We start from the raw sequence: 23,547 nt of genomic DNA, 5'->3' as shown, positions 1-23,547 counted from the left end.
AACTATAAAACATTAACATCTTATATGGAACTATTAGGTTGGTGCAAGTGTAATTGCAGTTTTGGACTATGAATTTTGAGTCATTAAAACTAGGTTCAAACACAGCTTTATTAATCAAAATAGGAACCATTACAATCAACACAATTTTACCAACAAGAAATAAGTTTGTTCCTGTAGCATAAAAATCTGTGCTTTGGGATTCAATGAACTCTTGGAAAGCAATTTCTGCTTTCGGGTTGTGGAAGCGTTTTCCCTGCAAAAAGGTGTCGAGATACATGAAGAAGTGGTAGTTGGTTGACAAGAGGGCAGGTGAATGCGGCAGAAGGGGCAAAACTTTGTGGTCCAATTTGTTCAACTTTTGAAGTGTTGGAAGTGTGATATGCGGTCAGGCGCTGTCGTGGAGAACTGGGCCCATTCTGTTGACCAATGCCAGCTGAAGGCACTGCAGTTTTTCGTGCATCTCATCAATTTGCTGAGCATACTTCTCAGATGTAATGGTGTCTCCAAGATTCAGAAAGCTGTAGTGGACAAATGGATCAGACAGGCAGCAGACCATCAAATAGTGACCATGAACTTTTTTTGGTGCAAGTTTGGCTTTGGGAGGTGCTTTGGAGCTTCTTCTCGGTCCAACCACTGAGCTGATCGTCACTGGTTGTCATATAAAATCCACTTTTCTTTGCACGTCACAATCCGATCAAGAAATGGTTCGTTGTTATTGTGTAAAATAAGAAAAGATGACACTTCAAAAGAACAATTTTTTTGATTTGCAGTCAGTTCATGAGCTACCCACCCATGGAGCTTTTTCAGTTTTCCAATTTGCTTCAAATACCGAATGATCATAGAATAGCTTGCGTAGAGTTCTTTGGCAACTTCTCGTGTAGTTGTAAGAGAATCAGCTTCAGTGACCACTCTCAGTTGGTTGTTGTCACCTTCCAAAGGCTGGCCACTGCGCTCCTCATCTTCAAAGCTCTTCTCTCCTTTGCAAAACTTCCTGAACTTCTAGCGCACTGTATGTTCATTAGCAGTTCCTGGACCAAATGTGGTGTTGATGCCGCAAATTATCTCTGCTGCTTTACAACCAAGCCATTTGGAATTCAAACAAGAAAACTGCTAGAATTTGCTTTTTGTCTAACATCATTTCCACAGTCTAAAATAAATATAAAATAAGTAGCAAGTAAGAAGTCATTAGCAAAAACATATAAAGCAAGAAATGCGCATTAAAATGATGTATAACATGAGTGAGTGAATGGAAGCTGCTCAGTCGTGTCTGACTCTTTGTGACCCCATGGACTATACAGCCCATGGAATTCTCCAGGTCAGAATACTGGAGTGGGTAGCTGTTCCCTACTCCAGGGGTTTTTCTCAACCCAGGAATCGAACCCAGGTCTCCTATATTGCAAGTGGATTCTTTACCAGCTGAGCTACCAGGGAAGACGGATATATAACATAATCACATTTATTTAAGAATGTATTCAATAACAACAAATTTTGACAATGCAAAAACTACAATTAGTTTTGCACCAACCTAATAACACCTCCATCCACGGAATTTTCTAGGCAAGAGGAGTGGAGTGGGTTGCCAATCCCTTCTCCAGGGGATCTTCCCAACTCACGGATCGAACCTGGGTCTCCCACATTGCAGGCAGACGCTTTACCGTCTGAGCCACCAGGGAATCCCAATAAACACCTAAGAAATATCCCAGGGGAAAAACAATGCTTCAACTGCCAGAAGCATGCATGCGCACTCAGTCACGTCTGACTCTTTGTGACCCCATGGACTGCAGCCCGCCAGGATCCTCTGTCTATGGAATTTTCCAGGCAAGAATACTGGAGTGGGTTGCCACTTCCTTTTCTAAAACTGCCAGAAGAGTCCATTGCAATCATCATATACGGTGGGATCTCAGGTATGGCAGAGGCATGCTCGCAGATCAGGTTTCATTAAGGTATAGGATGAGAGGTTAAGAGCTGAGCTCTTAAGTTCAAATCTCAACTAGCAAGTTGTATGACTATGGGCACATTAATCTTTTCTAAGCCTCAGTTTTCACAGATGTAAAATGGGCAGAGCAGTAGTCTCTGCTAGCAGGATTACTGTGAAGACGTCAAGGAAGACACTCATGAATTACTTACCATAGTGTTATGTGCTTGTTGTTATTTAGTTGTTAAGTTGTGTCGGACACTGTTCAACCCAGTGGACTGAAGCTTGCCAGGATTCTCTGTCCATGGGATTTCCCAAGCAAGATTGCTAGAGTGGGTTGCTATTTCCTTCTCCAGGGGATCTTCCCAACCCAGGGCTCAAACCCAGGTCTCCTGCATTGGCAGGTGGATTCTTTACCACTGAGCCACCAGGGATGCCCATTATGTGCTTACCTACTGTCATCTTCATCATACTTTATATGAGGTGTCTTTTTATGAGCGGAACTAGACCAGGTCCTCCATTTTACAAACTGCTATTTACCCTCAGCCGTGGCAGAGAACTATGGTATGTTTTTGAAAAACACAGCAAATGGGGTCTACTGTGGTCATATATCCTGCCAGTCACCACATAGCACTATGCTACGTAGGTGAAGTTAAGATATGCCTGCCAGGAACTGTGTTCCCTGAACCAAATGTTAGCAGATGTTCAAGGTACAATTCTTCATATTTCACTAACCACTCTCAGAGCCATCCAGAATCCCTGGGTTATACTTTTAAATTTAAAATTTCATATCCAGGTTGCTCATGCCCTATGTTTCACTTCCAGTAAAATTTATCTTTCTTTTTTTTCAAATGGAAATGTCAAAAAGCTTAAGATGTGCATACATGCATATTTTTTCTAATTTGCAGTGAGTGGAATCTTGCTAATGCAGAAAGCTAAAGAAGTTAGAATAATGAAACACTAATAAAGGAGTCCCTTATAATAGCATATAACATGTTAAATGATGGTGGTGGTCAATGAAGCAATTGCTTCACATTAAATATCCTGCTGAAATGAAATAAGTGCATTTTAAGGAAATAAAACATACCCCTTTTAGAGATGTCCTGCTAAATGAGTCAAAAAACCTTAATTCTAGATCTATAAAATTAATCAAAATAATCCAACTGTGCAATCACTCTGTATCTTATCATAGAGAATCTAATAGCACAGTAAATTCTAGATCTTGGATATAAAAGACATTCCTCCCTTATGCCCCCAACAGTCACCTTCTTGGGATCACATCCACACTTTTGGGACACGGAAAGCCTCTTCTTCTGAGGAAAGGCTGGGTCCAGTCACCTCACCATGAGCCATGAGCTGCTTCTCCAGCCTGTCTGCCTTATTGACAGTGCTACCTGCCAGCCAGAAGCATCCTGGTGTCTATCGGGCTGCTGCAGACGGAGCAGACTGTGAATCCAGCCAGAGGATAAGAGGTTGTTTTAATTGGCTAAATCTGCTATGTACTAAGCGTATGGCCATGAATTTGTAGCCAAAACACTAATCTAAACACAAAACAAGAATGACATTTTCGCTCAATTCTAGTTCTGCCATGAGGGTTTTTAATCTAACATTTTATAATGAGTACCAAATCCTTACCTTTGCTAAAGTAGAATTTTCATAGTATACTCCTTGTACCAAATCCATAAGAGCACTTGCCAAAAGTTCCACAACCTAAAAAACAAGAAAAAAAGAAAAAAATCAGAAGAATTTAAAAAATGTATCCACATTTTTACCTCAGACTGCCTCAGGAGGCTCACTTGCAAGGGAGTATTGTGTTTGATAGGAAAAAAAAAAGGAGGGGTTATGCACAAAAATCCTGGCAAATGGCATTGTCCACCTGGATATTAGAGCTGTGATCCAATTTTCCAGTCATAATTCAAACAAAAAAAACTTACAAGCATAGCATTTAACGACTATATGTGAAAATCCAGTAACAGCCATATTGAACATACGTTTAAATTTCAGATAATGAATAAAATCTTAACACAACTTATTTTCTGAATGTTTGTTTCTGTCAGGTGGACACTTTTTTAATATGCCCATTCTGGAAGCAATCACAATGCCAATTTTCATACTTAACATAGAAAGAAGAGCAAAAGCAAAAGAACAGTGAACCTTTCTAATGTGTTCATTCTGTTGCACTATAAATGTGCTGTGGATATACTTGGTATAGGGCCCTTGGGTCAAATGTACTACAACACTGAAAATTTTAATAGAACTGTAATAGTAAAATTGTATTCATCTAACCTGTATTATTTTCAAAGCTTAGATTATTTAAAAAATCAAACAAAATCAAAAGCTTTGAACCTGTTCCAGAATGTAAAACAAGCAGAAAACAGTACATGTTCTCCTTGGAACTACTGTACAATTTAGAGTTGTTTGCATAAACCATCATAACTCAGGAGGACAAAATAATGGTATTTATTATAATGTTCAGTGCAGCCATTTCAAACAACAATTCTCAAGGCAACCCTATCTGTTTCTTACCAAGTCTTAGTGTCTTGTATATTTAGCTCTCTATGTTATGAAGTCTTATATCAAATTCCCACTCTTGGCTTCCTAAAATTTAGCTTAGTTCTGATTGAATTAAAGGATTTTGTTTCAGCTTTTATCATCTTGTAATTGAAGACATTATTAAGCCAAAGGATACAGACTCAAACAACAAGATACTTCAACCTCAGGTACCTTGGATTTAATAAACATTTTCTTAGAGGTAAATGACATTAATTTGTAGAAAGGTATGCTTTAAAATTTTAACACATAAGCATTTATCTCCAAATTTATATTTACATTCATCCTGCACAACACACACAAGGCAACTGATATGGAAATTTTGTTGATTAAAGGGATATTTTTTTCTAGCTCTGCAGATGGGTTAATTTGTAAGACCTATACAAAGTCTTTTTTTTTTTTCAATTGCATTGCCCTTTAGGTAACCAAATACTTTAGAAATATTGTAGCAATATAAGCTGCAGAGGAACTACAAGGACAATGATCCTACAGTGTTACCAGATGTGTTGAGTTATTTAAGTGGGGAAAAGAGAAAAATGAATGGATTTTTTTCCCCCTGAAGGTATCAGATAAGCTCTGCTCTCAAATCCAGGAGGATAGAGTATCGCCAATAGGTCTATGAAAGACTGTAACTAAATGCACAGCATCAGATTGGATTACAGTTTACACAAGCAACATCCCAAGGTCCCTCTGATGGCTAGACACATAATACAGATCAATCAGTCACTAAGAAATGTTATGGTTTTGAAACAGTTTGAGGTCTGAGATCAGCACTGGTAAAGTGAAGAGGGATTTACAAAAAGAAACTCCAACACTAATTTTAACAGTGGACCTGGTTTTGGATAACCAGAGTTGTGTTCCCTTACTTTCTGAAACTTCAGACCAGGAAGAAGCAACAAAACATTTTATTTTCTGATTCTTTTTCTGTTAATGCAATTAGCAAATATACCTGTATTTACAAATTTGTAATTTATAAGTGACCTATACTTTCAAATGACCATCCTTGCTTAAGCAGAATATAATACCTCCATTGCCAACAACAGCCATCAAAGAAAAAACTTTGGACTCGCTTGGGTTAACAAGTCCAGGGAGGTAGGAAAGTATAAAAAGCAGAAGAGCCTAAGGGAGCTGCTTGTGTCCCAGACAAAAGTGACTTATCCAGCACACACGTAAGTATCTTTCCACTGCTTGAAATGTTTACTTTTAAAATTATACCCCAAAGTGATGTGTACTACTCTCCTTTAGAATCACAAATATTTCTAGGAAGATGATAGGGCTATCAGCCCGTATATATGTTAATAAGAACATTTAATGATCTGATCTTTTTTGTTCATTACATGGCTTACTACTATAGGCATTCACCTGTTTAGATATTTACTGTACTTAAGTTTAAGAAGGCACCTGCTGGGCTTCTCTGGTGGCTCAGTGGTAAAGAATCCACCTGCCAATACAGGAGACATGGGTTCAATCCCTGACCTGGGAAGATCCCAAATGCCATGCAGCAACTAAGCCCATGTGCCACAGCTGTTGAGCCTGTGCTCTAACCCAGGAGCTGCAACTACTGAAGCCCATGCTCTGCAACAGGAGAAGCCACTGACCATGTAGCAGCAAAGACACAGCACAGTCATCAGTAAGTAGATAATTTTTTTAAAAGGCACTTGCTTAATGAGCTCTCCTCTCCACCCCCAACTCTTGCCTCCGATTCTTGAGGAATGATTTGTTTAGGCAACCTATCTAAAATTTACAGTAGCAAGGATAATGATGGCCAGAGAAGAACCTACGGCCTAACTGCCACATTTTGGTGCTTTAGATAGAAGTGACCCTGAGACGGATTCAAGGACTACTGTTCCAAGACCTTGGGCAGGGGGCGATGGGGAGGCAAGCAAATACTTTCTATTAGAAAAAGATAGGCTAAAAAGAGCCCCGAAGTTAGCTACCCCCAGAAGTCCAACAGATTAGAGAGCTGTAATGAAATAAAGCAAAACACTATAAGGGAGAAGATCTAAATTTTACTGCAAGGTGTTAACTACCAATTTCATTGTGAGATTTGGGGCAAATAAATTATTTCTCTGAATCTTGGTTTTCCTCAACTATTAAATGGGAGGGGGGTGGTTGCAAAGCATAATTCCTTGAAGTTTCTTCCAGTTCTAAAATCCTGAGTTTAGAAATGCAAATCTTAGTATTTATAATGAAGAAATTAATTTGAAAACTGCTTTTTTGTAAACTGATGAGACATCTTTTGCTCATGATATTATTTTTAATCTGTTGTCTTCACATGGACCTTTCCCTCCAACTAAACTTTAATGATCACTTTCTTTGTGAAACTTTTTGTACCCAATCCCTCTTGGTTCTAATATCTGAAATTATAATGAAACTATTTCTATTTTTTAAACCACTTTAAGTCATTTCCATTTTTTAAACTACAATGACTGGCAGCCCACTCCACCAACTGGCAAAGAAGTCCTAGTTGGGTCAATTAAAGGTCACACTGCTAAATTCTGGGTCTTGAAGGGCCCTAATACTTGGAAATAACTCTTATATATTGAATTCAGAACAATAACAGGTTTAAGTGCAAAGTTGCAACAAACAATAATGGCATAATTGACCATATTCCTTCCTTCCTTCTCTAATGAGTAAGTATGTAGAGCGCTTAGAAGGGAATCTGGAACATAGTCTCAGGGAGTGTACAATACAAGTTAGACAGATGAAAGGCACAGCACGGAAACTAAGATTAAAGTGTGTCCAGATATTTGGGAAGAAAGTGGATTTTAATTCAACAACTGAACACATGAAAAGACTATTTTAACCAAAATCAGAGGTCTCTGTAACATTGACTTACAGTTTTTTGAATCATTATTTCAGATTATATGACTGTCATGATCAATAATATAAAGTTTATTTTATAATAAACTTTAGAGAGTTTATCACTGCCTACAGAGTAATCAAATAGGAAACATGTTTCTTCATCTCTACATTTCTAGAGGTTGTGAGACTAGCAGAATAGCTTACCTGTACAGGCAGATGCAAAAATGCTTTTTACACAAAAATGGTTTGTGTCATGTGTTTAAGTCTGACGCTACAGCAATGTCATACACTATCTCCTAATCTTCAAAGTAACACCTTAGATCTCAGTGAGCCGGAAGTCGTAACCATTCCCAGTGTCAGTGTTATGAGCTGGCTTCTCCTGCCACCTTGTTTTTGGCTACCAGGGAGAAGGCTGCATAGGAAATAAAGTGGACATCAAATTGCTGTTCTCGAGCAAAATGTTGATCTTTTCCCATTTTAATCACTATTCTTTCACCGAAGATTAAAGATCAGGTATTTTTTATTTTTAAATTTTTTATTTTATTTTTTTAGATGCAGCTGAACCTTAGCACAATTACAGATCCGATATAAGTGATCTCTGGAATGGCTTTGTTAAATGGTTAATTCATGGGACAAATTTTACCAGTTGCAGGGGAATATGTAATTGCTTCATCCTTTATCTTTTGGTAAGGGTAACCACAATTCAACAATTTTTTCAACTGAAAAACTAAAGTGTTGTGATTATTATGCCCTAAGCTATAATAAAATTGTCATCTTAAAAATTAGAAATTGAGAGAAGTAGGAGGTGGCATCCTCATTCACTGCTATACAAAGATGTTGCTAACATATTCCTAAGGAAAAAAAAAAGAAAAGCTGGTTACAAAATAGAATAACATGACAGGTATTCTTTTTAAAAAAATCAGCTCAATCAATGTTTATGTATGCTGAGAAAAGTCTGATACAACAAAATAATAATAATAATATAATCTGTAAGTGGTAAGATTCTAGATGTTTTTAATTATAATTTTTTCAATTTTTCCAATTTGCTTAAATTTATAATCACTTACTATATAATGTATTGCATATTCTCCCCCCTTTATATATCTTGCTTTTATATCAGATACAACAGAAAACCTACTTCTAAGGTAGAGGGACAGGAGGAAGCACACCCTGTTTTAGTCTCAGAAAGGCTTCAAGCTAAGCTGTGTCCATAAACTGATTTATGGAATACAGCAATTGAAAGTCCCTGGATTAGCAAAAATAAGATCAGGAACTGGTGATAAGCATTCTGTGCAGACAACTTGTGCCCTTCTAAATAAATGTGATTCAGGAGTACTGTCAGTTAGCATTTGACAGATGGAACAGACTCAACAGAGTTGTAGATGTTTTACTAGTAAACCAGAGCACTTGGTTTGAGCAAAGGAGTGCCTATCCTAAATATAAAGTAAAATATAAATAAAACCAAATCTTTGGAAAAATGTTAATTATAAACTGATGTGGCTCAACTGAAACTTAAGCCATCATAAGCTATCTTAGTTTATGTAAGAAGGTGGTATAATTGTATTTTAATTCACTTAAAAGGTCGCTATGTACTTAATCTGCTTGGTATATTAAAACTGTGGAGACTATAATAGTCATAATCTATTTATAATCTTTATAATTTATAAAGATTTTATAATCTTTCAAAAACTTGCACTGGGAAGGTTAATGATTTTTTTTTTAACTACAGTGTGGAATGACAGGACAACATATGATCCATCATGCTATCTGGGAAGCAAATGAACACACAGCTCCTCAGCCTTTAGTACTCTTTGCAGCTGCTAGCAAAGGAAACAGTCATGTGTGTGCATGCATCTGCCGTGCTCATGGTATTAACTATGCACAAATTTATTGCACTCCTCCCCCAGCCCCTAGGAACAAATAGCAGAGTATGAAGCGCTAACAAAGGTAAAACACCCTTTAGGGAGAATTAATTCTTGGGAGGGAAAAAAGATGGACTTGGTGCAAATACGTCCTTTTCAAAGAGCTTTGGCATTTGAAGGGATATTGTCAAGACTTTTTTTTAAGCCAGAGAAATTATATTGTCAGTGAAAACATTTTACAGAAAAATACTTTTATAGATAAAGGATGCCAAATAGCCTGCTAACAGTAATCAGAGCCATTAGCTTCACACTTCCATTCATCTTCATTCAAATGGAGCACAAAGTATTTGAGAGATGCTTTTAAAGATGGAAAGATTTACTTATATCACCAAGATAAAGTACAGGAGGACTGGTAAAGGATGAGCACTCTCCCACAGAGGCCAGTAATATCTAACATTTGTAAAGCACTTCATCATTTACAAACTAGGTGTAAGCAAACTATCTGGTTCCAGGTGGATTCAGTCCTCAGTACCTGGCCAGAGCTTCCAGGCTGGCAGCCTCAGTGGAGAAGCAATCTCTGAAGAACATGGGGAGCAGCAGCAGTGGCCAAATAAAGGGTGAATCTGCTCACTCACCACCTGGGCACAAACAACCCAGATGAGCCCTAATCTGTATGCTGATTAGTATAAATGAGTGGCTTTAATAAGCCATTGATGAAGTCTATGAAAGAATGGTTCTCTCCACTCCTTCCTACCAGACAAGGACCAGGTTTAATGAAGACAATGATAAAAAGTCTGTTGTAGCAAACACACCACTAACTCACAGGAGTTCTGGAAGAAGCTTCTAACTCAGCTTTTTGAAGGGAGTCTTTTCAATGCTGCCAAATGTGTAAGGCCGTGCTTATTTGTGGGAGGGATGGCAATCTGTTCAAGTGAGCTGGAAGTTCTTTCTGGCTAAGGGGGAAGAGCAGAGAGAGAAATGGCACTACCAGTAGGACAGGTGCAGCAAAAACTAAGCAAATTGATAATCTTAATTTTTAATTTAGAACAGCTGATACATTGGTTTATAAACTCTAACTACTGGTAACATTTGTCAAAAGGGTTCATGAAAATTCAGTGAACTACAGAAAAGTATAAAATCACAGCTGATAAAACAAATAGTCCACAAGTTTAGGAAAATGGCTTGCATATAAAGTTCGAAATTTAATATTACATTGGCTAGTGCACTCATTTCAAAAACATTTGTTGATAGATTACTATGTACCTGGCACTGTATTAGTGAGAGAAGTGATAGCCATACAGAGATAAAGGCCATTTATTTGTCTTTGATCACCTAGAAGGATAATACACAGATGAGCTGCATGACCTTGGGCCAGTGCATCACTTCTTAGGGGCTCAGTTTGCTTATCTAGGTAAGAGGTAACTGTATCAACAGTAAGCCCCAAGATCAGAAATACCTAAATGTGCACCTATACTATGCAAATTTGTAAGGAATGTCAATTACAATGTGCAACTGTACGTGTGTTAGTCACTCAGTTGTGTCCGACTCTTTGTGACCCCATGCACTGTAGCCCACCAGGCTCCTCTGTCCATGGGATTTTCTAGGCAGCAATACTGGAGTGCATTGCCATTCCCTTCTCCAGGGGATCTTCCTGACCCAGGGACTGAACCCAGGTCTCCTGCATTGCAGGAAGTTTCTTTACGGTCTGAGCCACCAGGGAGGCCTGTGCAACCACAAGTTATAGCCAATTAGCCAAAAATGTGGATTTCTTTTATTAGCAATACAAAAGTAATCCAAAAGTTGCTTACTTTTTGCATGAGGGTGTATGATTGGCTGTGTTTGTCATTGAGCAGTAACAAATATCATTCATCTAAACAATAATTCAGTTCAGTCACTCAGTCGTGTCTGACTCTGTGACCCCATGAATCACTGCACGCCAGGCCTCCCTGTCCATCACCAACTTCCGGAATTCAACCAAACTCATGTGCACTGAGTCAGTGATGCCATCCAGCCATCTCATCCTCTGTCAACCCCTTCTCCTCCTGCCCGCAATCCCTCCCTTCTCCCTCCTGCCCGCATCAGGGTCTTTTCCAATGAGTCAACTCTTCACATGAGGTGGCCAAAGTACTGGAGTTTCAGCCTCAGCATCAGTCCATCAGGAGACTGGTCTCCTCCAGGATGGACTGGTTGGATCTCCTTGCAGTCCAACGGACTCTCAAAAGTCTTCTCCAGCACCACAGTTCAAAAGCATCAATTCTTTGGTGCTCAGCTTTCTTTACAGTCCAACTCTCACATCCATACATAACCACTGGAAAAACCATAGCCTTGACTAGACGTACCTTTGTTGGCAAAGTAATGTCTCTGCTTTTTAATATGCTATCTAGGTTGGTCATAACTTTCCTTCCAAATAATTAGGTTCCTGAAAAAGTGGCAGGTAATTTAAAATGCTGACATCAAGATCAAACTTTTCAGAAGAAATAAAGAAAAAGGAGATGCTTTTGAATATTCATTGGAAGGACTGAAGCTGAAGCTGAAGCTCCAATACTTTGTCCACCTATTGCAAAGAGTCGATTTATTAGAAAAGACTCTGATGCCAGGAAAGACTGAGGGCAGGAAGAGAAGGGAGTGATAGAGGATGAGATGGTTGGATAGCATCATCGACTCAATGGACATGAGTTTGAGCAAACTCCGGGAGATAGTGAGGCCAGGGAAGCCTGCAGCCCATGTGGTCGCAGAGTCAGACACGACTGAGTGACTAACAACAACAAGATACCTTGTTATGACTGGACTTTCTCTGAAGAAAATAATGTCTGCCATTTCAGTGATCTGCACACTTTTCCCCATGTGGCCAATAACCTACATTTTGCTTTCACTGCTTCTTCATTTGAGGGCCCTTTCAGTGATGTTAAGTGGTGTTTTGCAAGTATGATTTTATTGAAAAGTTAATTCCACTTTTGAGAAGTTCACAGTGTGAATCTTCAGAGCACCAGAATCATAGTAGAGTATTTCATGCAACTGAGGATGCTGCTGGCTAGGACACTGCCCGGTAGTACTGGGTTTCAGAATTTTTAAATGGTAACCCACAGTAAGAACTGTATTTTACATCATGACACAGTACATGTATACATGCATATGTATAAAAATGAATGAAAAGCTTTATAAAACAAAGGTTTCATTATTCCTATTTTCTTTTGTATTTCATAAAAAAGGTGTTAATAGTTACTTACTAAATCGATTTCACCACCCACCAATAAACAGGATGTGATCTGAGGTTTGAACCATTATCTCACATCATGGTGATATGTCATGCATAGCTCATAGCTTGTCATATATGACTCATATTTTGATATGTGGCTTGAACCATTATATCAATCATGCTGATAATGTCATGTATAGCTCATACCTTAGCCATCTTTTAGAAATTTTTTAAACTTATTATTATTTATTTTTGGCTGTGCGGGGTTTTCTTTGCTGCATGGGCTTTTCTCTAGTTGCAGTGAGTGGGGGCTACTCTTCATTGTGGTGCACAGATTTCTCATCGCAGTGGCTTGTCTTGCTGTGGAGCATGGGCTCTAGGGCGCAGCGCAGGCTTCAGTAGTTGCAGCTCTGGGGCACTACCGCACAGGTTCAACAGTTGTGGCACACAGGCTTAGTTGCTCAGCAGCATATGGGATCTTCCCAGCAGGGATTGAACCCATGTCTCCTGCATTGGCAGGAAGATTCTTTACCACCGAGCCACCAGGGAAGCCCCTTGGTTAGTCATGTTAATTGCAAAATCCCCAAATTTTTGATATACAGTTTAAACATTGTTATTCTGAAATATATTTGTAAAGGTGTTAATTTCTTTATCACTTTATACCAAAAACAAGTAAATCAACTGAGTGTAAACAGAGGCAGGATAAAATAGAATCATTCTTGGGTACTGGAGAGTATATTCTGTTAGGGTACATATCAATCTTGTTGGTTTAGACTACTGCTGTTGACTATTAGCTTTAATTGTATTAGATTCATGAAAACAAATTGGCTTAGACCACATTTGGCCAAAGAATTAAAAACTTCAGCATTTTTCTGGGATTCACATATACATCTTGCAAATTCCAGGGATACCAGGCCCTATTGGGTAACACAGTTCACCTTTCAGCATAATCAGTTCCTGTTCAAACTGGGCCATACTGAAAGGCAGATGTTTGTAATTTAGACACATCCCAAGGTCTGCACTTTAAAGGCAGTCACAGAAATAAAAGCATGGCTCATATGTGTTAGAAATCCATGAATCTTATCTAAAACTGTCACTGTATTTCTTCCAAATACCTTCACAGTTCTTCAAAATCTGTGATTCAATGAAACTCTAAAAATAATGGGCCCTACTAATACTGCATTCTAGAAAATTAAGACAATCCATTTTTCCCTCCTTTAAAAAAAATCAGGTAGTGAGAACTGAAACTAGCTGCATTGTTCCCTTAAATCAAATAATGAATACCCTTGGGTTAGAAATTCTCTAATTTATAAAGATACACAATTGACTTTTAAACTGATATCTGTATCTCAATGCTTAGCACATGAACAAAAATTTTTGTTGAATTATCAATACTGTTCTAATGTGTGAATTCACTGTATAAATCTTAACTATTTCAAAATAAATTTGCACAACTACCATTCTGTTCAATCACTGTTTTCATTTGTATACCACCTTATGGCTTGAACTACTTGAAAAAAATGAAGCTTCTTATCACAAATCAGCCATAAAGATGAGTTCATAAATTTGGGGTATGACTTTAGATTGCTGAAATATGCATGTCCAATCTCAAGATCTCTGATAGTTACAAAACATTTTGATTTTTCTATTACACCTCTGATTTTATTACAAACTTTTCTTGATTGCTTTTCTTTATATTGAATGTCTTTTTCAGAATCTGGTTGTATGTTATAGCTTTTGACTTTTTCCCACAACACTCAGAATTGCAGAATATTGGAACTGGCAAGGAGGCAGGGATGGACATAATGCTGCTTTTATAGATGAGGAAACTAAGAAAACAAGTTGCCTTTGCTTAGTAGTTGTTTCTCTAAAATGTTTTATAAAGCCTTATTGATATTTTTATTGAAATGTTTATTTAAAAACCACTAATTGTTTAAGATATTATAAATTCCAATATCTCTAACTGCAAAATTTCTGGCAAAAAAGCTATCGTGGTTCTTTGTTTGTTTTCTTCTTCAGTTAAGCATGAGGATTTCAAAGCTGGATTGCCTGGATTTAGACAGCAACTTTACCATTTATTAGCACTGTTATCGCAAGGAAATTAGCTCTTTCCTTTGTCTCAGGAGAGGTTATATAGGTTAATATACAAAAATCACAACAGTGTCTGCTGCTGCTGCTAAGTCTCTTCAGTCGTGTCTGACTCTGTGCGACCCCATAGACGGCAGCCCACCAGGCTCCCTCGTCCCTGGAATTCTACCACATAGTAAATACTCAAAAGTATAAGCTGCTATTTTTTTAATACCTGGTAGTAATTTTAATAACTATTATATATTCTACATTATGAAGTTTCTAATTTCATTTCCAAAATGGTGTATTAAGACATTAGATAAACAATCTGGAGAAAAAGGTTTCACCTGGAATTCTGAGATAAAATGAGTTGTCCAATGTTAAATGACTATTTTTTTTAAAAAAGGTAGAGATAGGAAGTAGGTCTACATACTTCAACATCAGGGCTATTTCCATGTCTCTTTGTAGCTTTATATGACATCACTAAGGAATATAAAATAGATAAATGCTATAAAGCTTAATACATTATGAAAACATAAGTAGTCCACAAGAGTGTAGCTGCTTAGCAATAAAGTAGTTAATCTGATATTCTAAATAGCAAAACTGTCCTTCAAAAACTAAAGATTAGACAGACACACACAGTATAGTTTTAGTGTTTACTGATATCTGACTTGAACAAAGAACAAATACAATCAAGCCACATGAATAACAACAAATAACTCAATGTATTTTCCAAAATTCTTAAAAAGAAAGTTCTTTGGCACAACCATACTTTCCAACAATCCACTTTAATGTTTTCACAATTTACTATATCAGAAATGACCTCAGGGTCAGGCATTTGTCAGTTAATGACCAGTTGGGCTAATGGCCTTCAGCTTTGCCTTGGGCACACAAGTCCTCCAGTAGGTCATTAGCTGCCAGAAAAGGGCTCTTCCCAATCACTATTGCTAAATAAATACAATTTGCTTCTGGGTTAAGGCCCTGTGAGCCAACTTGGGCTTAGAGTGAATTTTTTCGTTGAGTATTTACAGCTCAGAAGAAAATGATGGAAATGCTAAAACCAAAGTTATATTACTATAATTAATGAAAAGTAGTCACATGGATCCTTTTGGATGCTCTTAAATTTTCTTTTGCTTATGGTATCCAAATTCAGTATTAATATAGCAGGCACCAGATTACAACTGTAATACATTTAAAATTTTTATCTATAAGTAAATTTTTTGGAGCTTATACTACATTTTCCCAAAATATAAGGTTATAAATGATGGCTCGGTTTCCAGGGCAACCCACAAAAGCTTATTTAGTCCGTAATATTAGAAATACCTTATACCTGTAATCAAAAAATTGGATAGAAAACCACAATCTTCCAATACCTGCAACTAAACAAATAGAAAAACAACACTAAATATGAAATATTCAAAAATGATCTTTAAATGTTGATATTTACAAGGAAATTTGGTTCAATAAGAGAATGAGGATAGATACACTGGTTCTTTCCTATGCCTATTTCATTTCTATTATAATTTTCCTTTTATATACCAAGTTTTAATTCTTCAACTCCAAGTAAGCTTTGTTGGTTAATCTTTCCTCTTGAAAAAAGTAAAGAGAAAGAAGGCAAAAAGGTGATAACAATTTTTCTGAAATAACAGGTAAAAGGAAAATGAAAAACTGAAGGAAAACAATTAAAGAGGATGTGTATACATTCTGGAGACTGCCTAAGGTGAAATGAACTGAGTAATGCATGGTGCTAAGTCACTTCAGTCGTGTCCAACTCTGCGACCCCATAGACGGCAGCCCACCAGGCTCCCCCGTCCCTGGGATTCTCCAGGCAAGAACACTGGAGTGGGTTGCCGTTTCCTTCTCCAGTGCATGAAAGTGAAAGGTGAAAGTGAAGTTGCTCAGTCATGTCCACTCTTAGCGACCCCATGGACTGCAGCCTACCAGGCTGCTCTGTCCATAGGATTTTCCAGGCAAGAGTACTGGAGTGGGGTGCCATTGCGAAAGGGGCACCAAGAAAGGATGGGTGGAGTAGAGTCTTGTCATCAGTATTTTACTTGTGGAAATTACTGAATTAATTGTTTTCATCCTCTGTAGTCTGACACCCAGCATTAATATTCTTTTCTTCATATAACCTACTCACATGTAGATTTTCATGACTAGAATAAATATGCACAGAACCTAAGGGGGGTGTCATACATCGTAATGATAAAGGAAACTATCTTCATATCACTTAGAGAAGTCAGAATGCTATTATAAAATCACAATTTCAAAATTCTCAGAATAATTTTCCAGTTTTTTTCTTATCATATGATGCTAACATAGCCAAGTATTAAACAGACACTATATTTATATTCTGAATCTGCTTCCTTGCATTTAAAATAAAAGTAATACATGTTTGAGATGTGTACTAGAAATAAGACAAAATATTATGCTCTTTTAAAATTTATTATCTCATTAAAACCTTGAACTTTACCCTTTTGGTGCCAAAAAAACAATGAAATGAAATGTCTTTTGGGGGTAGGCAAAATGGCTACTTCTCTGAATTGTCTATGTCAGAAACCTGAAGACGAGAAAAAAGAGCAAGAGAAGCACTTCTTCCATATGCTTGGCATTTAAAGAAACTTATTTTTTTTTAAAGCCTGTTTTCTACAAAAATACACCCTCTGAAATGGGTAGAGTTGAACCACGGTTGGCCATGAGAGAGAAATATACTGACTATGGCAATCTTATTGTACACTTCAGCAATCTCAATTTTTATAATTCCCTTTACCCACTTTCTAGAATTAATATTAATTAAATCTATTTTTTCCCCACCAATTTCACTGGCGTAAGTTGCTCTTTCTCCAAAGTCAGAGAGAGGAAAGAAAAGGATTTTGCGGCTTGAGTTATTCAGTATTCTAATTTGGCCTTTCTATTGATTTTACTCAAGGGGCTTCCTGAGTCCAGAGTTTACAAAGTACTGGGAAGATAAACAGCTGATTCCTTCCTCTTCATCCTCAGCCACGTGACCCTGGTCTGTAAAGACACAAGGTCACAATAATCGCTATTTTAAATGAATATGGCAAAGAAAAACTTAAATTTCATATGACATAGCATGTTTTTAGGTTTCACTTTTCAATATGCATTTGTAAGTAAAATTAATGTAACAGATAAGAAAAACATCAAATAACCAATAGCAGCTGCTTTATTAAAATATATAGATGGTACAAAAGGAGATTTACATGCATAAATTGAGCATATTTATACAACTAAATTTCTTTCTTGTAAACAACATATTTATGCCTTTAGGAAAACAAAGTTAACATAAGGAAATACATCAGCTATGTAAGAAGTACATCTGTGCCACTGGTTATTTAGAAATATAAATCACTAATGCTTAATAGAATGGTTCCCAGGAGTGATATCACGATGATGTTCCAGGGTGCTTAGACAAGACCCAGGCTAACTCTCAGATGTGTAAGGATAGGTCTATTAAATGAAAATCACTACAAAGGTTAAAAATAATAATATGGTGAATTAACTTTTTTAAATACTAGGGTTATCACTGTATATATAAAATAAAACACTTTTTTTTTTTTTTAAGATGACAAGTAGTAATGTGCACTGTCTTATTTACACTGTGGCTTAATCCTAAAATACAAATCTAGTCCACAAATAAATACAGGGAACCAGGGAAAAACTGTAACGGTCAGCTAGATTTCTAAATTATAGTGCTTTTCCATGTCATGATTTTCTCCCAATTATCTAGCATGTCTTGTTGATAGCCTGATGCTCAAACATTAAAATTTTAGATTCTGGCATGACCCCATCATTTCAGCACTCAGTGATGTTTTACATGAACACAATATAGAGCAATTTATTTCAACGGAGTCAGAGAATTTATGGCTTAAAAAGAGGTATTCTGAGGTCTCTTAGTCCAGGGTCTTTATATAGTAAAGTACTAAAATAAAAAGTTGTCCTTAGGTTCCATAACTGAAAAATGAATGAAAATTCAAGCATTAATTTTTAAATTCACTACTGAATTCAAAATCTTGTTAATTCACACTTATGTGACTCTAGCTATAATAGTAAGACAATTACCAGAGGATTAATATACCAATTTCTATACTTAGAGATATTTAAAAATCTAAGTGTTACCTAAGGCAATTACCTGGAAGACCCCTAATATCTTCAGGGAAAAACCAAAGGGAGAATAATTGACTTTGCTAATTTTACCCTTGGCAATTATAAAAGAGCTCTGAATTTCATGACTGCAGAACACTTCATCTAATGGTCTGCCCCAGGAGAAGTACAACATGTAACACAGGAATTCAGACAAGAATTCAGTAGCAAAAGAAAGTGGGATGTTGGTAGAATGAGTAAGTTATAAAAAATTAAAAGTTGCTACAAATATGTTAACTTTAATTACCAAGTTAAATACATACTCTCAAAGAAAAAGCGGGCTGTTACTGTGAAAAAACAGAATCCTATATAGAGCATTTCTGTGTTATGTTCTGCCTGTCCCCTTATTGCTGAGGTCTCTGTTTATGTTGCTAACGCTGACAAATTTTCTTTCTTATGAAAGAAAGTTAAAATGTCAAACAGACATCTAACTTTGCTAAGACATTATCATATGTAGAGATCTTATTTATCACCACCTTTTCCTCCCCTCGGACTCCCTCTTTTAATAGTAATATACTGAAGCTTCTGGGAACTCATTTAATAAAATTAATCCTCTTCTGAGATAAAACTTTACTTTCCTTAAAAAAAAATCCCAAGAGGAATACCACCATGTATTTAAATGAAAGGAACCAGTTCTGAATATAGGAGATTTCTTTTATCAAAGGATTTTCTCTGAAAGAGCACTTTAGTTACCCATTACAATTTACTCAGTTTAAAACAATATTCACATGATTTGGAAATCATCCATTATGATTAAAATACGGCTACAGAAAGCCTAGATTTGTAGATCAATTATGGCCCCTGGACATGGTACTCAAGGTCTTTCACAAAAAGTGAGCCAGTGAAGCATCTTTTGAAAGTGACCTTGTAGAACCTTCAAATGACCCTTTGAAGAACAATGTGCAAAAGATCTGTTTTGGATGAACAGGGGGGATGCATACAATAAAGGCTTCAATTTAACACACAACTCTCAAATTCAGAAAAAGACATACCATGGCTTAAAAAGGAAAAGAAAAAAACCTCCTCATCAGGCAAAAGATGATAAAATGCAAATCTAAAGGTGCAAACCTGTGCAGAGATCATGAAGGTACAGGACTTGATGGGAAGGGAATGCTTGACCATTCTTATTTCAAGGAGAAGCTTCAGGCTGAACTGTTGCTTGGATATGCTAAGCTTTTTTTTTTTTTTTGTAAATCAAGTAGTGCTACTGAAATCCGGTGCCTAATGGAGCAGATGGTGGAGGTCTTAGACTCTGGAACATTTATAGTGATGCTTCTGAATGCAAAGCACCAAGAATGGATTTCACAGGCTATGAATCTGATTTGATTTTGATGAGAACAGAGCCTCCATTTTCTCTGAACTTGAACCACACTGAAAGAAAGAATGTGAATGATACAAGCTAGCTAAGAAAAGGAACATTTTAAATATTATTTCCATAAAGTGAAGTGGCTAAAGCAAGTGATCACTTGCTTGTGTCATTACAGTATGTTAATAATATTTGTACGTAATACCACCATCTTAACCTTATATAAAAGGTTAATGAAAGTGAAAGTTGCTCACTCATGTCCAACTCTGTGACCCCATGGACAGCAGCCCACCAGGATCCTCTTTCCATGGGATTTTTCCAGGCAAGGATACTGGAGTGGTTTGCCATTTCCTTCTCCAGGGGATCTTCCTGACCCAGGGATCAAACCAGGGTCTCCTGCATTGCAGGCATTCTTTACCAACTGAACTACCAGGGAAGCCCAATCTTAAATAAGACTCCATCAGGAGCCCTAGTGGTCCAGTAGTTACGAATCAGCCTTGCAGTACATGGGACATCAGTTTGATCCTCGGTCCAGGGAGACCCCACATGCCGCAGAGCAGTTAAGCCTCTGTGCCACAGCTACTAGGCCAGAACTGGATACAGCCCATGAGCTGCGGCAACTGAAGTCCTCACACCTAGAGCCTGTGCTCTGCAACAGGAGGAGCCACTGCAGGGAGAAGCCGGTGCACTGCAACAGAGAGCAGCCCCAGCTCGTCACAACTAGAGACAGCCACGTGCAGCAACAAAGAACCCCCACTGCCAAAAAATAAACAGATAATCTTAAGAAAAGAAAAAAACTTCATCAGAATAGCTTAAAGTGAGTTAAAACTGATGATCGGAGCAAACAGATATAAATTTGTCCCATGACATGTCTTCCTCTCAGGTATGCGGGTCTAAACCATGAGAGGTCAGTGTGTGTGGTTAGTCATGTGCAGCTCCAGGCAGCCAGAAACCATACCGGATCCGCATTTTCTGAGGCTTCCTCCTTCTCCAAGATGCAAAGTTCAACAGAGACCATGGCAGGTATGGTGAAGAGGGAAAATGCAGAGAGTGGCTCCCAAGTAAACTGAGATTATTTATAATTTCATTTTATATGGCCAATTAATTTCTTTCTTTAGCTTCCTTTTCAGATGAACATAAACTACATACTAAAGGCACCATACTATGTTCTCCCTAAAACCAGCAGGTCTATCTATGAAACTATATGTTAACCAAAAAGTGTGAAGGGAAGGTAGGGCAGAATGCTATTTGTCTCCCAATATCTGTTCTCTGTATCTTCCAAATTTTTGGCTGGGCACATGGCAAAAGTTTGTATACAAAAGTTTGTATATCCTAGTTTCTCTGACAGCTAGGTGTGACTGTATCATTAAATTTTAGCCAACAGAATGTACGCAGAAGGATTTCAAATAACTTCTTTAAAGCAGTATGACACTATAAAATTTATCATCCAAACTGGGCCATGTAAAAGGGAGTAATAAAATAAAACTTTGTACTTTTTGAAACTTTTGTAGAATTGCAATTAATGAAAACAAAGTTTCCATTGGAATTTTTCCCTACAGAAGGAAAGAAGGAATTGAACAAAATAAATGGTAAGAAATTAAATGCTCTACAAGATTAAAATGTGCCATTCTGTACTTGTGATTTGGATTATCTCACCTTGCAGGAAAACTCTTTTGGTGGTGTGTGTGTGTGTGTGTGTGTGTGTGTGTGTGTGTTAGTCACTCAGTTGTGTCTGACTCTTTGCGACCGCATGGACTGTAGCCTGCCATGCTCCTCTCTCCAGGCAAGAATACTGGAGTAGGTTGCCATTCCCTTCTCCAGAGAATGATCCCAACCCAAGGATCAAACTCAGGTCTCCTGCACTGCAGGCAGATTCTTTACCATCTGAGCCATCAGGGAAGCATCTGATGAAACTTGTACTAACTAATAATTGATTTTATTATATTGGGGGACTTGTTAACTAGTTCTATTCAAAAACTACTTTCAAAAAATATACAAATTTTCAAACAAAATAAAAATAACATATATTCATGTATATTAAAATAAAATAAAAAGAACTTTTTATATTGATTATATGAATACTAGAAAATAGTAGAATCACCATTCTTGGTACATATCCATATACATTTTTTCTTAGCCATATCTGTCTCTAATATAGTGTCACTTGGATTTTTCTGAAGGATGTGTTTTTAAAAACATGGCATTTAAAAATAAAACCTCCAACAATATTCTCACAGCTGTACTCTGTAATTAATTAATTTGAAATTATTGACATTTTAAAGGATTCTTATTGGTAGATGACAATACCATCATTGATGGTATTGGTAGATGACTGGTAGATGATAATTAGTGGATTTAATTGAGACAGATGCTCTTTCTACAGGTTCTGAGTTACTTGGTTAAGTTCAGAGCAAATTTGCTAAATGGAAGAGATATTCAATTCTAATTTTCTTTTCATATTGAAAATTGTTAACTATTTCACCCCAGATATTTTCAAGGTACTGTATTTTTGCTTCCTTCAGAGTACCTTTCTTTGACAAATATTTTTATAAGACAAAACTTGTCAAATAAATTGACTATGATTCTTTTGAATGTTTTGCTAAAATTAGATGCAGCAAAATCTATATTTTCTCAATTTCATTTCATTCATATATGTGTATAATTTATTCAAAATAGGAGCACCACCAAAAGATTCTTTCTGCAAGGTGAGATATTCCAAATCACAAGTACAGAACTGCATGTTTTAATCTTGTAATCTTTATTCTTTGCATTTGAGTTCTTATCATTTATTTTGTTTAATTCCTTCTTTCTTTCTGTAGGAAAAAGTTCCAGTGGAAACTTTGTTTTCATTAATTGAAATTCTACAAAAGTTTCATTGGGTACTTCATTTGTTGAACACTTGATTTCAGATTTTCAATTGATTTTGAACAAAATGTCACCAAAACTATGATGACCATTTACAACAAAGTTCAATACCATCCTTGGACAGAAAGATTTCTAAAATCTGACTAATGACAGGCAACAAAGAGAGAAGGCACATATTTCTTGAAATATGTGGTGCTGAAGTATAGTTTTATACTCAATATCAGCTATATCCCCCAAATCTTACAGTCCTGAGATCTGACTACAAAGATATTTGTTAGTTTTGGTAACCATAGCTTTTATTTCAATTAGTAGAATGTTGGTCCTTGTTTTGATGCAAATATGAACTATGAGCATTCCTCAATTAGCTCCAACTACTCTGTAAGTTTCTCAACGTAGTTAAGATGGTCACTTTTATCACAACACTGTGGTGTGTTTTGCTTAAATTTGTACTTGTATTATTATTATGAGCTAACAATTTTCTTTCATGTTCAACTTTTAAACTGAATTTCCAGTCTCACTCAAAATGGCTTTACCTTTGATAGACTATACTTCCAAAAGTTTTACCTTGATTTCATGAATGGACTGAAAAAGAAAACATTTTTAGAATTAACAAAAATGATTTAATTACTTGAAGTATCTGACAACACTCAACTGAAACTGGAATTATTTAGCTATTTGCAAAAGTCTTCTATCACTGGAGTCAACAAACTTAAAGCTACTGCTTTTGGTCAAAAATGAATGAAGTTAATTTAGAGCAATAGTAATTTAGCTCAACAAAAATTAGGCATTATAGAGTTGTATGTATATATACTTTCTTCAG

The 23,547-nt window shown here is 36.8% G+C and overlaps 1 protein-coding gene across 1 annotated transcript in view; it reads right to left on the bottom strand.

The window, feature by feature from the left end:
* Positions 1–23,547, bottom strand: part of PDSS2 (decaprenyl diphosphate synthase subunit 2) — a 259,946-nt gene that overhangs the window by 75,415 nt on the left and 160,984 nt on the right. Inside the window, exon 4 of the mRNA XM_052645841.1 lies at positions 3,551–3,625. Coding sequence (XP_052501801.1) covers positions 3,551–3,625 — 75 coding nt within the window. The remainder of the gene's footprint in view (positions 1–3,550; positions 3,626–23,547) is intronic.

This window comes from Budorcas taxicolor, chromosome 9, assembly GCF_023091745.1.
Source record: "Budorcas taxicolor isolate Tak-1 chromosome 9, Takin1.1, whole genome shotgun sequence".
NCBI classification, from domain to species: Eukaryota; Metazoa; Chordata; class Mammalia; order Artiodactyla; family Bovidae; genus Budorcas; species Budorcas taxicolor.
Note: the sequence above shows the minus strand (reverse complement) of the source record. Positions and strands in the feature narration are given on the sequence as shown.